This window comes from Aptenodytes patagonicus, chromosome 2 (assembly GCF_965638725.1).
Source record: "Aptenodytes patagonicus chromosome 2, bAptPat1.pri.cur, whole genome shotgun sequence".
Taxonomy (NCBI): domain Eukaryota; kingdom Metazoa; phylum Chordata; class Aves; order Sphenisciformes; family Spheniscidae; genus Aptenodytes; species Aptenodytes patagonicus.
The window spans coordinates 118,831,477-118,855,289 of NC_134950.1; the positions used below are offsets into that span (position 1 = coordinate 118,831,477).

The 23,813-nt window shown below is 44.7% G+C and overlaps 1 protein-coding gene across 6 annotated transcripts in view; it reads left to right on the forward strand.

The window, feature by feature from the left end:
• The first annotated feature begins 954 nt into the window (after positions 1–954).
• STARD3NL (STARD3 N-terminal like) overlaps positions 955–23,813 on the forward strand; it is a 34,933-nt gene continuing 12,074 nt past the window's right edge. For all 6 annotated transcript variants that reach the window (XM_076330875.1, XM_076330877.1, XM_076330876.1 and 3 more), the window contains exons 1-2: positions 955–1,023; positions 22,828–23,124. In XM_076330875.1, the coding sequence (XP_076186990.1) occupies positions 22,900–23,124 (225 nt within the window). In that variant the 5' untranslated portion in view covers positions 955–1,023; positions 22,828–22,899. The remainder of the gene's footprint in view (positions 1,024–22,827; positions 23,125–23,813) is intronic.

Sequence of the window (23,813 nt, forward strand, 5' to 3'; positions counted from 1 at the left end):
GGTCGAACACCCCAGCAGCCAGCATCACCTCGCTGCGGCTGCTGTGCACCCATCTCCCTGAAGATGCGTGGGGTCTTGCGGAGCCAGGCAGGGTGGGGTGGGTGACCACTAGCTGGATAGTTGCAGCCTTTTTTTCCTAGACGTCTACTTTAATCCTTCTTCCTCCGTTTCCCTGCTCTAATGCAATAGCTGTGATAAATTTTATTTTGCTCTTCTTTTCTCTGTATAACTTGATATGTACAGCAGAGCACATTATCTCTGTACATTTTTTGTTAGAAGAGATGTATCGTGGCTCTAGCCTGCAACACTGAACTGCAGGCAAGCCCTACAACATATGTAAGCATTTGACGAGCTTTGGGCTTCAATAAGGATGGAGACCATGCTTCCCAAAAGGAAAGGATGGTTTTCTTAAGTGGCTGGTTGGTTGAGTTTCTGTCCTATTTTCACAATGATGCCAATCACGCTCGGATTTCCTGCTGGCAACCTCTGTAAATATAAGGACTCTGCTATGACAAGACACAGGAGCTTAAGCGGAGTTTAGGGCAACGACAGACAATCAGTCTCACGGCTCGTTTTGATTGCTTCATTACAATTCGGGGCTGCTCACATTTAGAGAGAAGAGCCCCCACCGCGGGGCACACGGCCACGCATGGGCCACCTGCGCTCTGCCTGGCCTCTGCCCCCGGCGCCGCTTGTCCCCTCAGCCCTCGCACCACGGCCAGGCCGGGGCGTGGCGCGGCGCAAGCCGCGCCGGCAGCCGACAGCGGCAGCGGCGGGGCGGTACCGGGGCCGCCCCGGGGGCACCGCGGCGCACCCCTCACGCCGAATTAAGATGAAAACCGTGGGCCGCCGCGCCGCCGAGGGGTCGGTGGGCTGAGCCCCGCCCCCGGGACAGGCCCCGCCCCCGAGCGCCCGGCTCCGCCCCCTTCTGCGCCGGGCACCGCCCCTCCAGTCCTCGGGGCCTGCGGCGGTGCTTGGCCGCCGCGCGGGCCCTCTCCCTCGGGCCGGAGCGGCGCGCCCAGGGTAAGCGTCGCCGCCGCCCCTCGCCCGGCAGCGGGGGGCGAGGGGAACGGGCCGGTGGAGGGAAGACGCCGAGAGGGATGCCGGGCGCGTTGCTGGCGGAGGGGCGGCCTGGCCGCGCCTCCGGCGGGAGCCGGCGCCCCGGCGAGGAGGCCGCGGCTGAGGGGAGCGGCGCGAGGGCGGCCCGCGCGGGCGGGGGGGCAGCGCGCGCCGCCGCCGCCGCCGCCGCCGTCGCCGCCGTTGCGGCCCTGCCCGCCCTTCCTCTCCCGCGCCGGCGCCGCCGCTCTCCCTGGGGAGGGGAAGGGGAAGGGGGGCCGGCGGACCGCCCGCTCCCTCAGGACGGCTTTGTCCCCCCGGTACGGCGCCCGCTGTCCTGCTGGGGCGGGGGGAGAGAAACAGCGCTTGGCGGGGGCGGGGAGAGGAGGAGGAGGAGGAAGGTCGTCACGTGCCGGGAGGCGGCGGGGCGGGGCAGGGGTCCTCTCTCCGGGAGGGGGGGGGGGTGCCTGCGGGGGCTCGGGGGATGCTCAGCGGCAGAGCTGCGTGTGCAGCCTCTCCTGCGCCCCGGCCTCCCGCACGCCGGGCACCTCTCCTTCTGCTGGCGGACCCGAGGCTGGAGGAGGATTGCTTTTCCCCTCTTTCCGAGGTCCTAGTTCAGCAAATGCGCCTTCACGGAGGCACAGTGACCTGTTTGTCCTGCTGATAACGGCGTGAACGAACAAGGGCGTGCAAACCTCTAGTTTCCATCATGGGAAAAGGTTATGCCGAGGTTTAATTTTAGCGTCGGACTGAATTTAGGGAACTTTGGAGAAGCACTGCCCGATTTCAGCATCCAAATTAAAAGTGGGTCATTCATTCTTGAAATGTAACGTTTTGTGTATATCTTAAGGGTTACACTAGTACGTCTGCAGAGTGAACTGGTTAAGCTTACAGCAGTTTGATCTGCACTAGCAGTTAAAGTTACTCATTGATGAAGTGCTAACTTTGAGTCAGTTCCCAATTTCGTGGTAGTCGGGTGTAAGTAGATACAGTGGTTGACTTTACCATGGAAATTATTCACGACAAATACTAAACTTGAAGAAAGAAGTTTTTTTTTTTTTTTTTAAATCATGTTAGTGTGCTTAGAGGTGTAAGGCTATCACAGTATTTCTGCACAGTGTTGCCAGTACATTTTATTATGCATGTTTGTCATCTTGGCTTTTATAATGTGATGTAGGATTGTGTTGAGCATTAATTGCTATGAGAGCTGTCATTTCGTTGTGGAAATCCTAGTGTTTCGGGGGATTGTTAGTCAATCCAACATTGCAAGAAGGCTCATTTCTATTTATAAGCCAATAGGGTTGTTATTATTTTTAGTAGATGTTTTTCATCAGCTTTGCACTTTTAAGTAGGCCAGATGCAGAGTGATTGGGTTTTTGTTTATTTGTTGGTAGTGTTCAGGGCTAGATACTTTGGGTAAAATGCACCAGTGGTCCTATTGTTATGACAGAGATCTTTAAGTATTTTTCTGTTATTTGCATGTTAGACTTTTTCAGGATGGATGTTGTTTTTTATAGACTTGGTATGTCAAGAAAGAAACATTTGACTTTTTAACGATGCTGAAATTTGTGAATTACTAAACTCTTAGTTCAGGTGGATTAGGCGTTCTTCTTGGTGCATTTGGACTAGAATGTGGTTTTCTTGACATGATGAATTCTAATTTTCATAAATTCTCAAGTGTTTAGCCATGAGTCTTTCAAAATGAGTCTAGCACAATTGTTCTAGGCCTTCATGCAAAAGAATGTATTTAGACTTTACTATTTTAAACTTCGTCAGACCATCCTAGTTAAACATATGTTTTAATAACTGTATTTGTTGAAATGATTTACAGGGCCAAACGTAATTTCTAGTAAGCAGGATTAATGGATTTCATTCAGTGAATTAAGTCAGCAAGCACAATATTATCAGTGTTTTTGCAGAAGAGATGGGTGACGTAATGGTAAATCACACTTGTGACAGCAGAAACTGTGATTTCGCATGGTTAGCCAGCAGCATCCATCAACTTAGCTGAGTCACTTTAAAAGATCACAGATGTGTTGCTTGTTAAATGTTCTCTAATTTAACAGTATCTTCTAAAAATCTGTTCTTAATTCGAAATCCTTAGTGATTGTGTTAAAAGACAACTTGTATATTACCTCTCTACCTCCCCATGTTAAATTCAGCTAGGAGTAAGATTAAAAGTGAAAGGTTGAAAAAAAAAAAATCTTAGTAAAGAACCAAACAAATATCTTGTAATGACATCACGCTTTTCATGTTAAGATCAGCTACTCGGCCATCAGCTGAAGCCCTGAAAACAGCATCATTTCAGACATCAGGAGTTAATTTCTATCTAGCGCTGACAGAAAAACTAGATGTGGAGGTGTCTTAGAATAAATATTTTATGCTGAAGGTTCAGATGTAGATCCTTGCTAGAAGTTGCTGCTGCTTGGACTGGGTAACTATTTCCTTACAACGTCCTTTAGGTCTTGTAAGGAGAAAAATGGAGGTAATACATAAAACCTGATACTTCCTTTTGTTTTGAAGCCTCTTCAAGAGCTATAAAATAGGAGTTAAGAGTGAAAAATCTTAAAAAAGTTTATCTTGTATTCTAAAATGGACGTCAGTTTCTTAAAATAATAGTATTTCTTAAGAGCTCTGAAGAATTTCCAGGGCTTGAGTTTGCCTGGAGAAAATTCTCGCACCATTTTGTTGAATAGTTTTTGAGGGGGTGACGGAATCCTGAGTGTTTCCCACTAATACAGAAAGTGACTGACATATTTCAGGAAGAGTCCTGCAATTCTGTGCTAGCAAAAGAAGAGCTTTTCTTGTCCAAATAGTATATGGCTAGCAGCCCTGGGGCATATGCTTGTTGTTGAATTGGAGAAAACAAACAAACAAAAAATGTGTTTGAGTATCCTATGTAATAAACCAGTATTGTGCTTGATGTTGGAGGCAATCAGTAAGATGTTTGGTCTCTCTAAATAATTGTATTTTGTGTTTAGAGAAATGCTGATATGATAAAATAGATACGCTATTTGGCCTACAGTTGTTTGGGAAGCTGAATGGATTATAAGCCCTTGTTGCTTAGTGGAGTAAAATTTTCAGTGAAATCTTTATTTCTGTGAGCTGATGTTGGGTGGGCTACAAAGTCAGCTTCAGAGAGCAGGTAATAGATGTGAAGGAGAGTTAAGACCAGATCTGGCAGAGGTTTTTTTAATTGTCTTTTCTCTGTCTTTGTACCACTTTTCCTCCCTCCCTGCTTTTGCAAGAAATCAGTGGCTTCTCTTTTCTTTTTTTTCTTTTTTTATTGCATGCAGCTATTGCATGTTACTGGCATGTGTACGTATACATAAAACATACAAAAATACTGTATGCATATGTTAATATAACTGTGGAGAGCTGATTGCATTTAATCTGAAAATCCTCACGTAGTTTCAGGTCTTTGGCAAGACTAGTCTAGAACATCTAAAGCAAAAAAGAGGTGATGTTTTATTTTTAAGAAAACAATAACTTAGGTTTGGTAATTAATTAAATAAGTGAATACTATCAATTGGAATGTATTGGACTGAAATGGGATAATGTGTCATCAATTCTGTAACTGAGATACTTGTCCTTTGTATGTTCTAAGGATATAACAGTGATAAAATGCACACACTTCAGTTTTGTAGTTTGCAGTGGTTAAATATCTTGAGTGCAGCTGAGATCTGAGGCACACCTTTGGAATGTGTTATGGTGCATCCTTTTTGTATGTTAGTTTTTAGTATTTTTCTTAAAATAGAATATAGTTGCATATTTAAGATCACACTCTTGATTAAACAAAAGCTCAACTCCACGCATTGTGAGTTCTGGCAAGTGTGATTTCAAGTGTGTCATGAATTCATCATGGAGTATATTTTCAAAGTCACTTTGGTTTAACTCTGAAGAACTGTTCTTTCATATGCTGTTTCCCGTGTCTGGTTTGAGCATACTCATGTGCAGGCACAAAGTCTTACTTGCTCATTTTAGAAGTAAAAAGTCAGGGATGTGCTGTTAAGAAGGAACCCAGAGGGGAAAGTGGCAGTGGAGATAAAAGTAAAGCAATGCTGACACCGAATTTACAAGCTGCTTACCCTGCCATTTTCTCAGCTCTTGTAGAACAAGAAGTGAAGTGATTGTGAAAGGACAGCAGTGTTCTGCAGGACACTGCTCAGTGGCAGGGCTTCTTCAGCTGCAGGGAAAAATTAGTCCAAGGTTGGAGCACTTTGATTTGACTTTCTGAATCTGAGAGTCTCACTCTTGGGATGGGGGAAGGTGACGTTGCTGTTCCCTCAGATGTCCTACTGACTCAAAAGATTGACTTACTTTTTTTCTTTCTCTTTTTGGCTTGCAAACTGTGTCCTGCACTCTTCAGCACCTTCTTCCAATGTTCTGAGAAAAACATTGTTCAGTACGAATGTGGGATGTGTGCAACTGCCTTGTTACTTTTGTTAGGTCACCCCAATGGCATAGGAAATTGGGGAAACATCTTTCTCAAGGAAACTTAAAAAAACCCCAAAACTGGTGGGTTGGTTTTTTTACAGGGAGAAGTTATCTAAATATTTTTTCAAATACAGTTCTTACTGAAGTAAATAGCATGACTTTAGAATTAAGTTGTGTAATCATTTTGTAGAAGATAAAACTTAAACCTCATGTGAAAGAAATAATAGGAAGTAGGCAAAACAAAATAACATTAATTTGCTAGCAAAAGCACAAATACTTGTGTTTACGTTCACTTTCTAACCAAGGCAAGTTTAATTGCTTTTCTTGCTTTGTTTTTGTCTGACATTTAGCCATCTGCTTGGTGGCGTACCTTTCAAAATCTTGGTGATAAGTTATTTCAGGGCTCATTGGTATGAAACCAGATGTGCATTATAAATACAAGAGTAATTTGTATGCTGTACAAGCTGTACTCAAGTATATTCTGTGTATTCATCTTGCATGCTGGATGAGAAGTGTTCTTTTAGCCTGAGGGATAGGTAAGAGCTGCTACTTCAGGGTCAAGCAGAGCTACTCCAGTTCTGAACACTCAGATGAAGCCAAACTCATTGTAAGGAGTTCTTTCCTGTACGCTGAGAAGTCTTGCCCTGCTCCTCCAACGGGAAGTCTTCCCAGTCTTTAAATGTGTTGCATATCTGTAACTTGTAATTCCTGCTGTGTTGCTTAATTGAAAATCTAGAGTATTGCCAAAAAGTTACACACAGTATCTTGTGCTTATGTTTGAGGAATTTTGTGGGTGTGCATCAGTTTGAATTTTTCAGTCTTACTTTGATTAAAGTCTCTAGTGCCTGTCGAATGCAACACTATCAAAATGCTTTTTTTCCAGTAAATAACTAGCTAGGAACTCAGTCTAGAGGATAGACTGTAAGATAAGGTATATCTTCAACTAGATGAAATCTCTGTTGGAGTGAACATTGGAGTAGGCATTGTAGAGCTGATTTACCACATCCTACAGACAGAGTAGGAAGGTGGGCTTTACTTGTTTGCAGGAATTTCATGAGAATAAAGCTGAAGAGGAGAGGAAGGGAGCCACAGAAGACAAATGAAATGTAAAGGAAATACAATCCTGTGCAAGTCAGGAACAACAAAGGACAGACTTTTTGATTGAGGGAAAACTTTCTTTGGACTGAACAGTTGCTGGAATTGGTATCTATGGTACCATTTTTTTAGCATTAGGCTTCTTCAGGTGGTCTTTGGTACCTTCATGTTGGTTCATTTTAATTAGTCTCACTATGCAGAGCCTGGGCCTCTTGGTGCAGTATGCAGCCATGAGTTTTAAGTCGTGCCTGCTCCTCAGACACAACCCACTTAAAGCAATTGCTTCAAATCAATATTTAATTCTGTAAATGGTGGTTCTATGTTTGGGCCTTTTGATGATATAATGTGACCTGAATGTTAACTAGAATGTCACATGTCAATGAAAATGACATCTTTCCTATTTTAGTCTCCTTTCCAAATGTTAACCACTGTTCTTTTAACTTGTATTTGGTTATTTTGTAGTCCTCTATTATTCAGTAGATTTTAGTTTTTAATAGGCGTGTCCAGTACCATTGTGTACCTATTTATACAGTTTAAAAATTTCTGCCTCCCTATTTTAAAACTAGAGATTATAAAACCAAAATGTTTTTGTGGACTTTGTGCTTTAACTGGAATAAGAACATCTGTAGAGAAAGGAGGCAAAGTAGTCTTAAAATTCCCAAATATGCTGTGAAGTAATTAATAGAAAAACAGATAAGTTGGGTCAATTTGAATAAGTACAGCATCAAATATTTTTGTTTCACCTGATTCAAGATCAGATGCTGTGTCTCTGATCTGAAGTGTCAAGGAGTAAGCAGGGTTATAAACTACATGATGCATCACTCATTAGGCAACTTCTCACAACTATAAACGCTACTACTATGTGTAGGGAAGGTGTCTTCAGGCGGTCCTATAAACCTCTGAGTATTTTTGGACATCAGTTACGCCAGTAAGATCTCCCAGTGAATCTTAGCTAGTTCTCTGAAACTGAAATTTCAGGAAAGGCTGGGATTGCCTTAAAATTATTGCAGGTTAATTTTTGCTATGGCAAGTCTTTTTTTTTTTTTTTGTGGCTTCCTTTCATGCCTGAATTTTGGCTAACCAATACATACAGCTGAGCTTGAGTCTTAAAGCAGTGACTGATGGAGCCAAACTCATCTCAGTAGCAGCAGGTGGCATAACAAGGGGGAGTTTGGGAGACTTGGGTTGAACCATAGGAAAACTCTCTATAGGAGTTAGTGCAATACCAGTATATGTTACCCACAGAAACTGTTAGAGGTTTTCAAGACTTAGCTGTTGAGAGCCTCAATCACTCAGCAACACTGATCAAGTGTTAGCACTGGTCACGTCCAGCACTCGTCCTGCTTTTGGGAGGAGCTTGGACTAGATCATGTCCAAAGGTCCCTTCCAACCAACATTTCTGTGATTCTGTGGCTACACAAATTACTGACTTTTCATTCTCTCCATTTTCTGTAACTGTGTGCCTGCTTCATGTCAGCCAGATTTTATATGAATTTGTCTTTTTATTCTGCTTATGCTATTATGCTGTTGTTGACCAGTCTCTAGACTAACTTTTTGTGGTAGTGAAATTCAAGGGCTTTATAATACTGGTTCTTGTTTAGCTAAAACGCAGATTTGCAAGATGGAAGTGCATCTGGAGATATTTCTATTTTCCAAATTCTGTACTTTCAAGATCAGGCTATAATATCAAGTAACTGGATCAGCTTTGAAATTAAGATGGTGTATTTCCCCAAATGTATACGCTGTTTACTTTTTTAAAAATATTCCCTCATGTTTACTAAGGCACATTTGTTTTGAACAGAACATTACTGGAGACTAGCTGAGAAGTATTTTTAAAGGCATTGAAACCTTAAAATGCTTCTGAGGCAATGATGTGTTACAGCTAGAGACAGAATGAGTGCAGCTTGGAAAGGATTTAAGTGCCCTTCAGGAAAGGGAGCAATGACTATCAGGAGGTCACTAGTAGCGTGTTCACTACCAGCGGATTTCATGAAAATTAGTTCTTGCAGTTATATAAACAGAGGAGGGAGAGAGTGTGTCAGCAGAACGTTTTTGGTTCATTTGTAATAGAGAACAGTATAAAAAATTGTGTCCAGGTAAGCTTTGGAGGCAGTCTCTAGCTCTTTGGGAATTTTTTTTCTCTCCTAATTTACAGTCAGCATTACCTCATCTTCAGAGAAACTGGGTTTATCTGTGTTGGCTCTTAATCTGAGTTTATGCTGGGACTGTCAGAAAACATATTGAGAGAATTCTGCTAGTACTCCTGCAGGTTAATACAGGTTTATACCAGATATTCTCAGTTTATTAGACTTTGTATATGTGGTGTACCAAAGCAGTCTTTACAGTTAATTGTATATTCTGTCCAAGGTGTTGGCTAGAGCAATTTGTGTCTACGCCTAGATAAAGAATGAAGTTGGGAGTTTGTGATGGTGGGAGAGCAAACAGGTATGACACTTAGTTCCCAGACCCTGAGGTCTTTTATTGCTTCCAGAGAATGTGTTTAGTGAACTCAGGTCCGGCATAATTTACTATGCTGACTGGGTAAATCCTGGAGTATCTGTGACAGGCCATTCACTGTGTGGTGGATACTGCCCATGCTGGGTCTGGGATGGTATACTTCCCAGGGTCCTCCTCGCTTGAAAAGTTGCCGACTCAGAACTTGCTGACTTGAAGACCATTTTCCTGTAGGTATTATGTTGCCTGTTATGCTTATACATCGTTGTGTCTTATGTTACACGAACATATGTTAAAATTATCTGAAATTGTCTTTAAGTATAACTTAAATATTTGAACGTGAGGATTATAATACCAGTTACCGTGTTAAGCTCTGGTCTTGTAAGGAATTTTGTTTTTACTATGCCACATAGTGTGTTCCTACAGATTAACAAGTAGTGTAACCAGTAATGCAAGTCCTTTTATCAGAAAATAACTCCTTTGGTAAGGAGAGGGAGAGGTGAAGAACTGGCGTGTTTTATTTATCTCTATATGAGGAAACTTTTTGGCAAGGAAGTGCTTTTTTTTTTTATTATGAATGAGTGTTACTACTGTTTCAGTAACAGCTTTCTCATCAGGAAAGACTTTAATTTAGTACTGAAAACCTTGTAGTTTTCACAATAGTTTAGCATCTTGGCCACCGTATTGGCTGTGTCATCCTGTTTTACTCATTGAAAAGAAAAAAATATTTTCAGATTATTTTAACTTTCACAGAAAAGCTATTTATGGTGGGAATCCTTGGGCAGTATGTAGTGTTGTCAGAGACATACATAAAAAGTTTTCTAGGTTTTCAGTAGCTTTCAACAGCAATTGTGACGCAGTGTTCCTTTGTGTGTGTAGTTACTTTATGCAAATATGGTTTCTCTGATATTTTAAACAAAAACAGTGTTGCCTTTTCCTAAAATTGCCTGCATGTGACACTTTCACTTTCGATTTTGCTGAGCTGTTGATAGCCCTTTGAGTAAGCCTTTTATTTTTTTTAATAATTTCTGTTATCTCTTCTCAGTTAAATTCTGCGGTGTGTTTTTTTTCCTTAGAAAGAAAAAAAAGTAATGTAAGTTGTGCTGGTGCTCATGTGTGATACATATATATATGTATATATATAAAGTCAAAAATAATTTACAACAAGGGCAATAGAATGGAAGAATAGAGAATAGTATAATGATAGAAAAGAGAAGTACCATTCTGATCCTGCATCTCTAAGATATATGTAAAACTGACACATGCAATGTGTGCCACCTGATTCTGTCAGTATGACTGAAAATAATGGTGTTAATTGTAAATGTAACCTGAAAATCATGGGCTAGTTCTCACCATGTATTACTAAAGTCTTCATTAGACTTTGAGGGCAGGGAAGGAGTGCAGTCCTAACCTTGCTAACTTTATTAAACTCCTTTACTTTTCACTTATTATACTAGTTAATACTATTAGTAAGAATAAAATCTTTAGTTCACTAGGATAAGTTTTGGAATTTAATTCTCTGTTTGGAAGCCTGAGTTATGGCCATAACAATTAAGTGTTTAAAAAAAAGAAAAGAAAACGCACATTTATTTTAAATTAAATAGATACAAACTTCTTTCCAGGAAAAAAAACCCCGTTGTCTATGACTTTTAATAGGTCAGTATAGAAAACTTACTTAGCTAAATATTTTAGTGGTAGGAGCTGAGTGAAAGTGAATGTATGCAGTTATGAAGAAAAGGAAAAAAAGGTAAAATCTTACTTCTCTTGAAGTCAGGAGGAGTGAGGAGAAAGTATATCACAAATATACTAATGGATTCTTATCTCAGAATTTTTTATTTCCCTTTAAAATGTTCTGACGTTTCAGTAAGCTAATAAATTCTGTCATTTTACCCATCTAGTGGATGAAGGGAAGGCGGTGGATGTAGTTTTTCCTGGATTTCAGTAAGGCTTTTGATACTGTTCCTCACAGCATCCTTCTGGACAAGTTGTCCGACTGTGAAGTGAGCAGGTAGACGGTGCACTGGGTGAAGAACTGGCTGAACGGCAGGGCTAGAAGGGTTGTAGTGAACGGGGCTACATCTGGCTGGTGACCAGTCACCAGCGGTGTTCCTCAGGACTTAATTCTAGGGCCAGTTCTGTTCAATGTTTTTATCAATGATCTGGATGCAGGAGTTGAATGCACCATTAGTAAGTTTGCTGATGATACTAAACTGGGAGGTGCTCTTGACTCTCTCGAGGGACAAGAGGCCTTGCAGAGGGATCTGGATAGATTGGAGCACTGGGCAACCATCAATGGCGTGACAGTTAACAAGAACAAGTGCTGAATTCTGCACCTGGGATGGAGTAACACTGGACACAAGTATAAATTGGAGAGGAGTGGCTGGAGAGCAGCCCTGCAGAAAGGAGTCTGGGGGTGCTGGTCGACAGGAGGCTCAACAGGAGTCAGCAGGGTGCCCTGGCAGCCAAGAGGGCAAACCGCATCCTGGGGTGCATCAAACACAGCATAACCAACCGGCCAAAAGAGGTGATTATCCCGCTGTATTTAGCGTTGGTGCGGCCTCATCTTGAGTATCATATGCAGTTCTGGGCCCCGCAATTTAAGAAGGATGTGAAGGTCCTTGAATGTGTCCAGAGGAGGGCAACAAAGCCTTTGACCAAAGGGCTGGAAGGCATGTCCTCTGAGGAGCGGCGGAGGACACGGGGTTTGTCTGGTTTGGAGAGGAGGAGGCTGAGGGGCGACCTCCCTGCTCTCCACAGCTTCCTGAGGAGGGGAAGTGGAGAGGGAGGTGCTGATCTCTTCTCCCTGGTACCCAGTGCCAGGGTGCGTGGGAGTGGCTCAAAGCTGCAGCTGACAGGGGAGGTTTGGACTTGACATGAGGAAGCATTTCTTTACCGAGGGGGTGGTCAAACCCTGGAACAGGCTTCCTGTAGAGGTGGTCGATGCCCCATCAGGCCTGTCAGTGTTTAAGAAGCATTTTTTTGGACAATGCCCTTAATACCATGCTTGATCTTTTGGTCAGCCCTGAAGTGGTCAGGCAGTTGGACTAGAGATTGTTGTAGGTCTCTTGCAGCTGAACTATGCTGGTCTATGCTGGTCTATTCTTCTTCCTACCTCCTCCTTTCCCTATCAGGACATGCTGAGGAAATCTCTGATGACATTTCTTCCCAGCCCTGCACTAGCAGAAGGGATTGACTGGGTAACCATGTCCCAGCCTAGGCATTGGCTCAGTTGCTTTGTGGGAAGGAGGCGTGTACCTTTTGATGGAGGTGAGAGCTGTGGATTGTCTTGAGATAACTTGACCATATGAACAAATTTGCAAAAAGCAAGTGTGAAGTGCGGTTTTTGAAAGCCGCCTGTGTTCATCCAGTTGAGCTGCGTTTCCACAGGATGGCAAAAACCCCACATCTCTGACACTAGCGTGGCTCAAAGATCAAGCCCTCAGTCTGAAGCAGGACATGCTCCTCAGCTAAATGGTTGCAAATCTTTCTGAGGTGAGCAATACCTGTTCATTTCCCCATGGATTTCTTCCCCCCGCCCCCCTCCTTGTACTCATTTTTAGAAATGCCTGAGCTGTTTCCCTTGGAAAAACACACTAAAACAAAAGAGCCTGAGAAGAGCAGTACTCCATCAGAGAGAAGGTCCATCTGGCCCAATACTCGGTCTCCAAAGTGGTCAACCATAACTGTCTGAAGGAGAGCATATGAGCAGTGCAAGTCCACTTCTGCCAGGGTCCTGGGGGTGCTCACAGGCTTCAATGGCTGGGACCGGCCTCCCCCGGGACCCCCACCACACCGTCTCCTGCCAAGGGCCCAGGGGACGTGTCTTCAGCTCAGCCTGGGGCCTTCAGTCCCTGCCTGAGCCATGTTGTGGGTGTGCCCGTCTCTGCCCCTGTCTCCTGGATGGGCCTGGGACCTGCACTGCAGAGAGCTGCTCTCCTGGATGGAGCCCTCAGGCCCAGGTCACCGCTTGTCGCTTGTCACTAGTATCGGACGGCGTAACTGTTCTCTTCTGTTCTGTTCCCTGAAATCACCTTGAGTCGAATAAAGATGACACTATTTGCCTGAAATACCAGGGCAAAGTTTTCAGCTCAAAAACACTTTCAAGGACACATAACACAAAGGATACAAGTGGAAACAGGATTTTACTTTCTTTTACTTTACTTAAACTTTAGTTTAGCTTTTTGGTTTAGCTTTTAGGTTGGTTAGGTTTTTAGGTTGGTTAGGTTTTTAGGTTGGTTAGGTTTTTAGGTTGGTTAGGTTTTTAGGTTGGTTAGGTTTTTAGGTTGGTTAGGTTTTTAGGTTGGTTAGGTTTTTAGGTTGGTTAGGTTTTTAGGTTGGTTGGGTTTTTAGGTTGGTTGGGTCGGGTTTTTAGGTTATTTACTTTGGTTTTACTTAGGTTGGAGCGGGAGCTCGCTCCCACTCCAAACTTGCAATGGTCAAGGGAGCCGGAGAGAGCCAGGGCACGAGTGGCACCTTGGAGGTGCAAGAGCAGCAGGCAAGAACCGAGCCAAAAGGGCCCAGAGGAGCCCTGGCAAGGGGCTGTGCTCAATGCTACAGAGGACAAGAAGCAACCTGCGGAGGCCACCCTTGGGGCCCACCTTGGGAGTCTAGAAAGCTTCCTCCCCCCGGATGCGGGGCACGAGGGCCACCTTTGTGGAGCAGGAGCAGCAGGCACCTGGCCAAAATGGCCCAAAGGAGCCCTGGCAAGAGGCCATGCTCAATGCTGCAGAGGAAGGCAAAAAACCCCCAGAGACACTTGCTAGCCCACCGTGGGGGGGAAAAAAGCCTTCCTCCCCCCAGCTGCAGGGCACGAGAGGCCATCTTCATGGTGCGTGAGCAGCAGGCAGTAACCTGGCCAGACCGGACCGGAGGAGCCCTGACAAGTGGTCATGCTCAGTGCTGCAGAGGAAGGCAAAAAACCCCCGGGGACCAGTGCCCATCTGCCCCGGGGGAAAACTCCTTCCTGACCCCAGAGCTGGCGATCGGCTATTCCCTGAGCACGTGAGCAAGACCTGCCTCCTCGTCCCACAGGCTGGTCACGCCTCCCAGGAGATGCCCAAGCCCTATTCTCCCTCAACCTGGAGCCATCTCGCGGGCTTCTGCGAGTGGCCACATGCCCCTGGTCTGATTGACCCTGGGGGCAAGAATCCTTCCCTTGCCTGGCGGGACACCCCAAAGCCCTGGGACCCCTTGCAACATCTCTGCATCCCACTTCTTGCAGCTGCTGCCCCTGGCTCTGGAGGGGAAGAGGATGGCGAGCTCTGCAGGGCTCCTCAGGAAAGCATTCCCTTGGTCTTCACTGCTATCCAGCTGAAAAAGCCTGATAGCCTTGGACACCTCCAGGAGTTGGTGGTTCTTATCATCTGCAGCAGCCTCGTCTGGCCTCCGGTCTTCCTCCCTCAGTCCCCGCCAAGTAATTCCACCGGCTTCCTCAAGGACTTCCTCTCGGATGTCTTTGGGCTGCCCGCGGGTGAGCTCTGGCAGCGGGACACGGGAGGATGCCCCCTTTCTCCTGCCCCGGGGCATTGTGACTGCTGCGTTGCCAGGTGGTGGCACTGTGACACGGGGGTGACGGGGCCCTCCATGCGCAGCCCTGCCCACCGCCCCTCTGCCCAGTGTCCTTCAGAGGAAGGCCTTTTGGGTGCTGGCCCCGAGGCAGTCCCTGTGCCCAGGAGGCCCAGGGGGCTGTCCCTGCCCTTGGTGGCCATGCACTGGGCACAGCTGCTGGGCCTCCCTGACACCTCCTCTGCCACTCGGCTCCCAAGGACAAACCTCGTGGTGTTACTCTTCTCTCAGGCCATGGCAGAAACCAACCCTGCAGCCCAGAGAGCACCCCTATTAGCCGTCCCCTCTCTGCGCCAAAGCTAACCTCCATGAAGCCACGCAGCGAGGAGGACCAGGGACACAAACCCTTTTGCGGGGGGATAACAGGGGATGGTTTTGGCAGCCACAGCCTGGAGGAAAGCCAAAGTGTAACCAGAGCCATAGGCTGGGATGGACGGTGCCAACAGGCCGCCACGGAAATAACACAGGCTTTGAAAAACAAGTGAGCGGAGGTGACACTGGTGTGGTGGAAAGGTATTTTTCAGACCTAGAACACTGGGGTCTGTGCCCAAAGCACAGCCAGGCAAACGACGACTCTTCCAAATAGCAAGAATAGCCCGTGGCTGCTACCGCCATCACATCCCCTTTTCCCACTGAAACCAAGCTGCGCAGCTGGCCGTGTTTATATGGGATACAAAACGCACTTCAGCCACGGGGGTAAAACTTTCAGAGCTCGTTTGTGACTTTCACCTTTCTGACAGTTATGTCTCTACCTCACTTTGTGAGGAGATGTTCAGATATTATCTAAAACCCTGGCAAGTCCCTTTTTCCTTTTGGATTTAGTATTCGGAGTACTGAAAGGCTAAGGAAGGTAGTGTTCTTGTCATTTTGTACGTTTGGGCCAAAACTCATATGTACGTTCAGGTAAAAAAGGGCATTTATACCATATGCGTTTATTTGGTTGTGATGCCAGAGGTGGAAGAGTGAGTTTTGGTTCCCTCTGCGTGAACTTTGCAGAGATGTAGAGACCATGCATGATTTCCTCACTATTCCAAGTGACATGTGCCACTACACTGTTGTTCACGGTGAGGTTGTCTGCTTGGAAAGAAGTCCTGAATTGTTTTGCGGTGTTTACCATATTTTTCCTCGCACTTCAATAGCGCTTTTCCTCCTTTGGCCTTCATCCTTGACACCTTTCTTGAAAGTGAGGGCAGCCCTCTCAGCCTTTGTCTTGCTCCTTCTAGTCATCTTCTCCCGTAGGTCCTCCATGCTCCTAATCAACTGCTTAGTCTTTGTCTGCCTTCATCCCAGACGGAATTTATCTTTCTTGAACCTGAGTAATGAGAAATGTCCATAGTGGTGCAGGTGAGTGCTCACCAGGGCTTTGCACAATGCTTGCCTTTCCTGTGGAAACACCTTGCCTGACACACAAGACTGCATTTGCCTGTATCACATCCGTGGCTCATAGTCACCCTGTGAGCTACTCGGGCCTCCAGGAACATTTGCCTACTCCGATGTTTCCGAACTGTAGCAGAAACTCATGGTGTTCCACCTGACGTTGTGTTACCTATTTCTGCCCTGCAGTTCTTCACACAGGGTTTATTGATGTAAGGGATATCTCTTCTGTCAGAGCTTCAGCTGGTAGGGAGGATGGGGGCCATAGAACTATCCCGTGAGATACAGCTTTTTCTGGTTCATGGATGCCATGAAATCCAGAATATGATGTGCCCAAGGAATGTATCTTTTGGAGAAGGCAGGAAGCCTACATTTCTTGAACAATGGTTTTCTGCAATCTAAATTCAAAAGACCTGAGCACGGACCCCACCGTTCATACATTTGATGACGTCAAAGCGTGAAGGGTGGAGCCTGAGAGATGTGTTAAGGGGGCTTTCACCCATCGATAGCCTGCCGGAGTCCAGCTCCACGCAGCCACAGCCAGCAGATCCAGCCCTCCACCGGCCGGCTGAGCAATGGACGGGCTGTGTGGGTGGGCTCTGAACACGAAGCTGGTGGTGTCAGTCTCGTCACTTTCCAAATGGATGTCTGCCTCCTAGGGAAGAAAATAACCACAGCCAACATTAACTGAGCTTCCATTTTGGAAGCTTCATTGGAGAAAGTGCCAAATCAGCCCAGACACTGGAAGAGCTACAAGAGGCGAAACATGGGTGGGTCAGTGCGACGCAGTTAGTGGCGCTGCTGTCTGTGGGATTACGCTTTACTCTGCAGGAGTGTGGATAAAGGTTGCTGATGCCTTTTTAAATGAATTCTGCAGGCATTCAGTGAAGAGGAAGGTTGTTGCTGGTAATGCCGAGATGGGTAAGGAGTTGGCTGGCCAGGTGGCCGTCCGACACTAAAAGGCAGCTGCCTCTCTTTCAGAGTCCCTATGCGCTTGTAAGATAGCTGCAAAGGACTGAAGATTTTGCTTTTTATACCCCCACCTGAAACCACCTGAGAATGTCGGTGTGATGAAATTACTGATTATGTTATTCAGATACAAAGGAACTTCCTTTGTTTTTTTCAATTAATGAAAGAAACTGTGGAAAACAATCTTCTCGCACACGCTTTGTGATTAGTCAGTTTGCAAAACTGGTGCAGTGAGTGCAGCAATCTGCCAGGCTATGTCTATTCAGTTAAAGAATCTCAACGTTTTGATGCAAGCGCAGTGTGACGAGACAGGCCCTTGCATGCGTCCAAACGTGGATCTGATGGATGAGCAGGCAGAGCGAGGCTAGAGACAAATTCCCTTGCCGTGAGTGCCCCCTGTCCAGAGGGCTTTGGGGGAAAAGACGGTCTGTCAGTAGCAAGGATTTCAGACGATACGGAATTTATAAGCTAAAACCGATGTTTTGAGTTACGCTTGAAAACAAACTGGTAGCCAGTGCATTTTAAGACCATGCTTTCCTCTTTGCAAAGGGCCCCACAAGGCAAATGCATGCGGAAATAGCACATCCTGAAATAATTAGCTCTAGCTGTACTAATTGCATTCCCATACTGTGCTGTGTCTAGCAACAATCCAGGCTGGAAGTAACAAATTCCTAGATAATTGGACTGACTGCCACATCAGAAAAAAAAAGGTCATGTCTTTTAGCCAATGTAGATGGAAATGTTTTTGGAAGTGCAGGTGTTACTTGGCTTTTTGCTTTCTTTAACAGTTTCTTGGCTTTGCTTTTCTTTTTTAACTGTGGCCATTGATGGCCTGATCTTGGGTTTCTATCTCATCCCAAGTGTTTTCCTATGAACGCCTGTTACAAAACCGGGCACTTCAGTGTGAGGGTTTTCAATACAAAGCAAGTGCTGTTTACAGCACTCGAGTGCAACGAGTCTGCTCACACCCCCGGGTTCAGGTGGCCCAAAGTTCATTGTAGCACTTGAGACACCTGACCAAACACATGCCACATATGTCTTCCTCCTCTAAAGCCCTTTGACAGCCATGATTCAGGCAGCTGCTGTAGAAATAGAGGAGGACGCTTTAAAGATGTATTGTGCTTGGCCGCCCTTGACTGGTGCTTTTGGCTGGCTGGGACGCGACTCGCCATGGAGGCATTATCCAACATTTCTTTCTGCTCTTAAAAAAGATCCTCCAGAGAGGGAGATTTCATTAGGGAGCAGCACGTCTGACACCATGCGAGCGCTGCCCTAATATAGACAGTATTAGCCCCAATCGTTGAAGCGCAATAGCGCTTTGCTTCCTGTGCCTTAGTTTTTGCAATTGCCTGTTTTGCAAGTCCAGCTCGGGTGGCTCGTGCGATGAGAAAGGCAGCAGGTGCACGGGAACATGTCCTGCCTTGCTTCGTTCTAGACTTCTCCCTCTGATTATTTCTCCTAATGTTTCCCACGGGGACCATCTGTCCTTTTCATCCACAGCTGTAAGAGTGAGACTGTTGGAACAAGTAATCCTAAGGGCAATATCATTCTGGCAGTGTGAGCTAGCACAAGGTGGAAATTAAATGGAAGGGAGTTAGGCGCTTTCAATGTCCAAATTCAGCAGCTCAGTTAAGAAAACTTTTCTTGGAAAGAAAAGAACAGGGTCATAAGCGCTGACTGTTGATTTCCACTGGCTAGAGATGATTTCGCGCTCAGTCTATCCACTTCAGCGGGCGGTGCAACTGTTTGGTACTTCCCTGGAGTGAGCCCGAAAGGTCAAATTCACCCAAAGCCTCCTTCCCAAGGAGGAGGTGGAGGCCCCCCCAAAGCCTCTTTCCCTCCGTGGAGCACCCAGAAGCCCTGCACTGGTCCCCGCGGGGCCGTCGGGTGCTGAGTGAGCAGCGTCCGTGTGAGCAAACCCCCTGGGTACTCTGTCAGGCTGGCCAGGTCTTTCAGGGGTTTGTATTGCCTGAAAAGAAATGCTGATGTTTAGGAACCTTTAAATTTGGATTTGGTCCCCCATGTCGTTTCTATAAACCCATAAAACAGGCTGAGAAGGGGCAGGCAAAGATGGTTCTCTGTCATCTTCCTTTCTTCACCCCCCTGCCAGCCACCCCCCCCACCCCCCCCTCTTTTATGTGGGGCATGGCTGACTGGTTTCTGGGCTACCACTCTGTTGGCATACTTTAATTTTGCCTCATCTCACTTCTTTTTTCACCTTGCTCTTTCATTGCTGCTTTTCTCCCATTCTCACCTACATGGAACATGAACCTTGTAGGCTCCTTGAATGGGATTTCCAGTCTAGGATGTCCCAGCAGGCTGGAAACAGGGAAAAATGTCATCAGTTTGGGTCAGCTTTCTCCCGTGATAAGGGACACTGCCTCTTGCTCATAGCCTGCTCTGTGTTCAAGCAAGCACATTTGATTAAAAAAAAATCCAGGACACATCCTGTGCTGGCATAAACCATCATCTTTCTTTGGAAATCTGTGGAGTACCGAGCGTACAGACAAGTAAAGAAACCCTATCCCGTTGACAGGACAAGGTTTGTAGGAAGAGGCAATATCTTTCATTAGCTCAACTGGTACGGTTGGAAAAAGTAGCAACCTTTAGGCAAGAGCCCCTCTTCAAGCCCACAACAGAAGCAGCATCTTTCAAAGCTGAATGCCAGTTGAGAGTACTTATTCAGAGTTTAGTCCTTCTGACAAGCTGCATTATTTATGATGTCAGCGATTTAAGAAAAGCTTCTTATGGTCAAATGTTGCTGATGCAGTCTCATGAATTTGCTGTCCTGAGAAAGTTCACCTGTAAGTCAGTGAATTGACCAGAAAATAAACATACATTTTATTCTATGGGATGGAGATTCAGCTGGGTAAAAATGGTTTTACCAATTAGGAATATAACATTGTCTCTGATCTCCTTTGCTATCGGCATCCAGCAGCCTGCAGCTACCTAGGGCTAGGATACATAATAACAACACAAACCTAAATGATACTTCAAAATTAGTACCTCCTTTCATTTAGGATTTGCTGCCTCTGCTGCAAGTGTAAAGTTAAACGGCATTTGTGGGCAGAAAGCAACACGTTGGCTCTATGTAGAGCCCGATGAGACTCCTGTGGCAGGCACAGCACCATCACCTTTTCTGGTATGCAGAGGCGTGTGGGATCACTTTGAGATCTTCTAAGAAATTATTAATTATTTCTAGCCGTGTTCTGTTCAAAATTAAGGTCTTTTTCTATCAAGGCTTCCTGGAGAGGCGGTCAATGCCCCAAGCCTGTCAGTGTTTAAGAGGTATTTGGACAATGCCCTTAATACCATGCCTTAACTTTTGGTCAGCCCTGAAGTGGTCAGGCAATTGGACTAGATGATTATTGTGGGTCCCTTCCAACTGAACTGAACTATTCTGTTCTATTCTATAGAATTGTGAGTTTGATGGTACTAATGAAATTAATGGCAATTAGTACTATTTCTGTTCGGGGGAAGAGAGGACAGGCAGTTCTTCAGAACTTCTACTTACTTTTCAAAATGTTCTTCTTTTCCTCAAAGAAGCAACATGAATCCTTGGGTATGGACTAGTCTTTACCAGAGGATGTTATGAAATAACCATGTTTCTGCTCAACTTTACTGTCTACTGTACTGAAATATGTCTTTGCATAGTGAATAGTTAAATGACATGCTTTGTTTTGAATAGACAGGCATTTTAGATAACGTGGATATTATCAAACTAACAGATAAATGTGATTTGTAGAATAAGGTTTAGTGGCTGGTATTTGAAACAGGTATAGAAGTAATTGCAAAACAGTTTCTGACTGAAAATGTATATCAACATGGGATAGTCGGAGAGAAGCAGGTTCACTGGAATTCTTAATGTGGAGTAAGTCTGCGTTCATGTTCCTACTGTAAAACTTCCTAGTCCTTTCAGTACTATAACTGTATAAGTTTGGAAACCTGATGCAAGTTCTGTTTAACTTGAAAGTTTGTCCACTTGCCTAACGGTGTTTATAAATTCTAATTTGTGCATGACTCAGAGGAAGGGAGGGGGCATGTGTTACAGAGTTGAGACTGGTACTTACTGGGAAAAGTCACTGCACAAATCCTGACACCTCTCAGTCAAAGTTGGTTAAACAGGAGGGTGAGAATGAGAAGTAAGGAAGATGCTCGGTTGTAAATCTGCTTGAAAACATCTTGAAACAGGAGTGAGTGCAGTACAACAATTTCTGTCTTTATTTTTATACGCGTTAATGATGACACTGATTATCTCAATCTCCTATTCCCACTTCTTAATTTCTTTGGTCATGTGTGCTCTGCTAACACCTCTTTAAAGGAGATTAGGCCCAGCAAAAGGCCTGTCAGCTTTCCCGGTCCCATGGCTTACAACTGAGAACCAGAAGACATATACCTTGGGTTGGCTTTGGAAAGCCATGGGCAGGAGCGTCCTGGGGTTGCTTGCCAGGCAGGAGCAGGATGGCAGTAGCCTGCCTGTGCTTGTGCTTGGCCTTGTGCTTGGTTTGGCCCGCAGCCGGATCCCAGAATGAGATGGTGATTGATACCGGCTTGGTTTGCCTCTGATCGCTTGTTCCCTTCAGCAGAGACTCAGCTGGCAAGGTAGTTTCTGTCTTGGTGCGGGTCTGTTACCGTTCTCATGACGTTGCCCAAGAAAAGCGGACTTCGAACTACCTGAAGGCTGTTATGTGTGACTTGACCTAGATATTGGCCATCCCTGGCTAGCCTGCCTCTTCCTCAGCTGTGATGTGTGTGCGCTGGCAACTCCCTTCCCCACCTTTCCTTTTCCCCTGTGTCCTTGTATCCTCGTTTTTGCCTAGCGGTGTGTTACAGAACCTGTCTGCTTTTCCTGTTGTGCTTTGGTTGGCTGTGTTCTTGCAGACTTGGGAGTTGGAATAGAAGAGTGGGAAGGGTTTCTCTTTCTGTTTTGTGGTTTACTGAAAGGCAGCCCATGCAGGAAGAGACAAAGTTTTGTTCTTGAATTTCAAAAAGTTATTCCCCCAGCGTTACAGAAGCTTGGCTGATGTGATTTGTATCACAGGCTGTATAGCTTAATCTTCTGAGTATTTTGCATAAACTTAAATTTTCTGTGTGTTTCCTTGAAACTTTTGTGACCTTCTTAGTCAACTCTTTCTAGAAGCTTTAATTGCAAAAAGGTTCTCATGGAGTAATGTAGTGACTTGTACATCAAACTGCTCCAGTTTTATAAGAAATTTAACCTGAAATTTTTTTTTAAAAGCCTTATAGTCAGAAGAGACTTAGGGTAAATGCATTACCTTTAACCACTGGGTTACATACAGTTTTTTTCAGAGAGACCCTGTCTGGCAATATAAGTTGTCGTAGCAGATAAACTTATCTATAGAGCAAATAGCAGTGTATTTGCTTTATAGAATGATTACTACAGTATTCAGGGTTTTTAATGGACTTCTAATCTTTTGGTTGTGTCGGCTCTGGATGTGCTGGTAGCTAACACTGCCATTTTTCAGGAATTGTATGTGGAAATTCCTTTAAGTTGGCTTCCTGTTAATAGCATTTAAATCAGAATCGGAAACCTGAAAGGTGCACAGCATCGTGCTCTTTATTCATTCCCATTTAATGATCCCACTCTAACAACGTGGAGAATGGAGCCTTCTAAATCTAGACAGTGTTCCTTATTCCCACCGGTCTAATTGAACATTAATTCACTTGTTTCACACATCTGTGAGATGAAGAGAGCCTAGATATATCATATTTTAGAAACAATTTTTAGAGCCTACTTGCCAAATTCTCTTAGTTGTCAGTTTAGCAAAAAGAGAACTGACATGGTAAGATGAAGTTACCTACTGGAATTCTGGGGGGTTGGTAACTAATGTGTTTTGGTTTTGTTTGTTTGTTTAGAAATTCTTCCTATATGGATCAGCCTGTTAGTGATGGTGAAACTGGAAGACGACCACTCTAAGCAAACCCAGGATGAATCGGGTGCCAGGTGATGCAGAAAATGCTCACAGTAGCAGTGTGGAATCCTGTCCTTCCTTGCGGGATGTCCACTCCATCAACCCAGTGCAACTGACGGCAAGGATTGAGTCGTATGAAGGCAGAGAGAAGAAAGGCATATCGGATGTCAGAAGGACTTTCTGTTTGTTTGTTACATTTGATCTCTTATTCATAACCTTGCTGTGGATAATAGAATTAAATGTGAGTTGTCTTTTCAGTACCCTTAGAGTTTATTAATTTATTAATTCACTTCAGGAGTGGTTAATAAGTTGCTTTTTTCTATCCCAAATTATATGCTATTTGTATTTATTTAAATTAAACCTTCTTTCTTTTAAGCTTTCATGAACATAGTGTCTACTCAACTGCATCTACTTTTAGTCATTAGGATACATGGTTTCTTATCTTCTTATCATTAAACCTTTTGATGTTCCTGTAGTCTATGAACCATGCTGAAGAAACCATTGGAAATCCAGTGATCTTTTCAGAGAGCAAGTAAACAAAAATGTTACTGTACATCTTTGAATTTGGTGAGAAGTGTGAATTTTAACAGGTTTCGAGAGTTTGCCTTCTGAGTAACTCAGTCAGTGACATTTCACTGAGGTGTTAGTCCCTGGAAAGACTTCTAGTGGCCAAAACCTTTATTTTGCTGTGATGTATTTTCTTTGAGACAAACTTAGTATGCTATACATTGTGTACGGCAGGGTGCATTTAAACAACATAATCTCCCACAGTTGCCACCTTTTAACTCCAGCATTTGTAATTTGGAAAATGAGGCAGTTCTGAAATTTCCAGAAAGCAATAGGGTAGCTGATTTGTTATTATTTCATAAGTAGCATCCTAGTTCTTGAGCTGGGTTTTAAGCTATAATCTAAAGTATGCATTTAAGACAG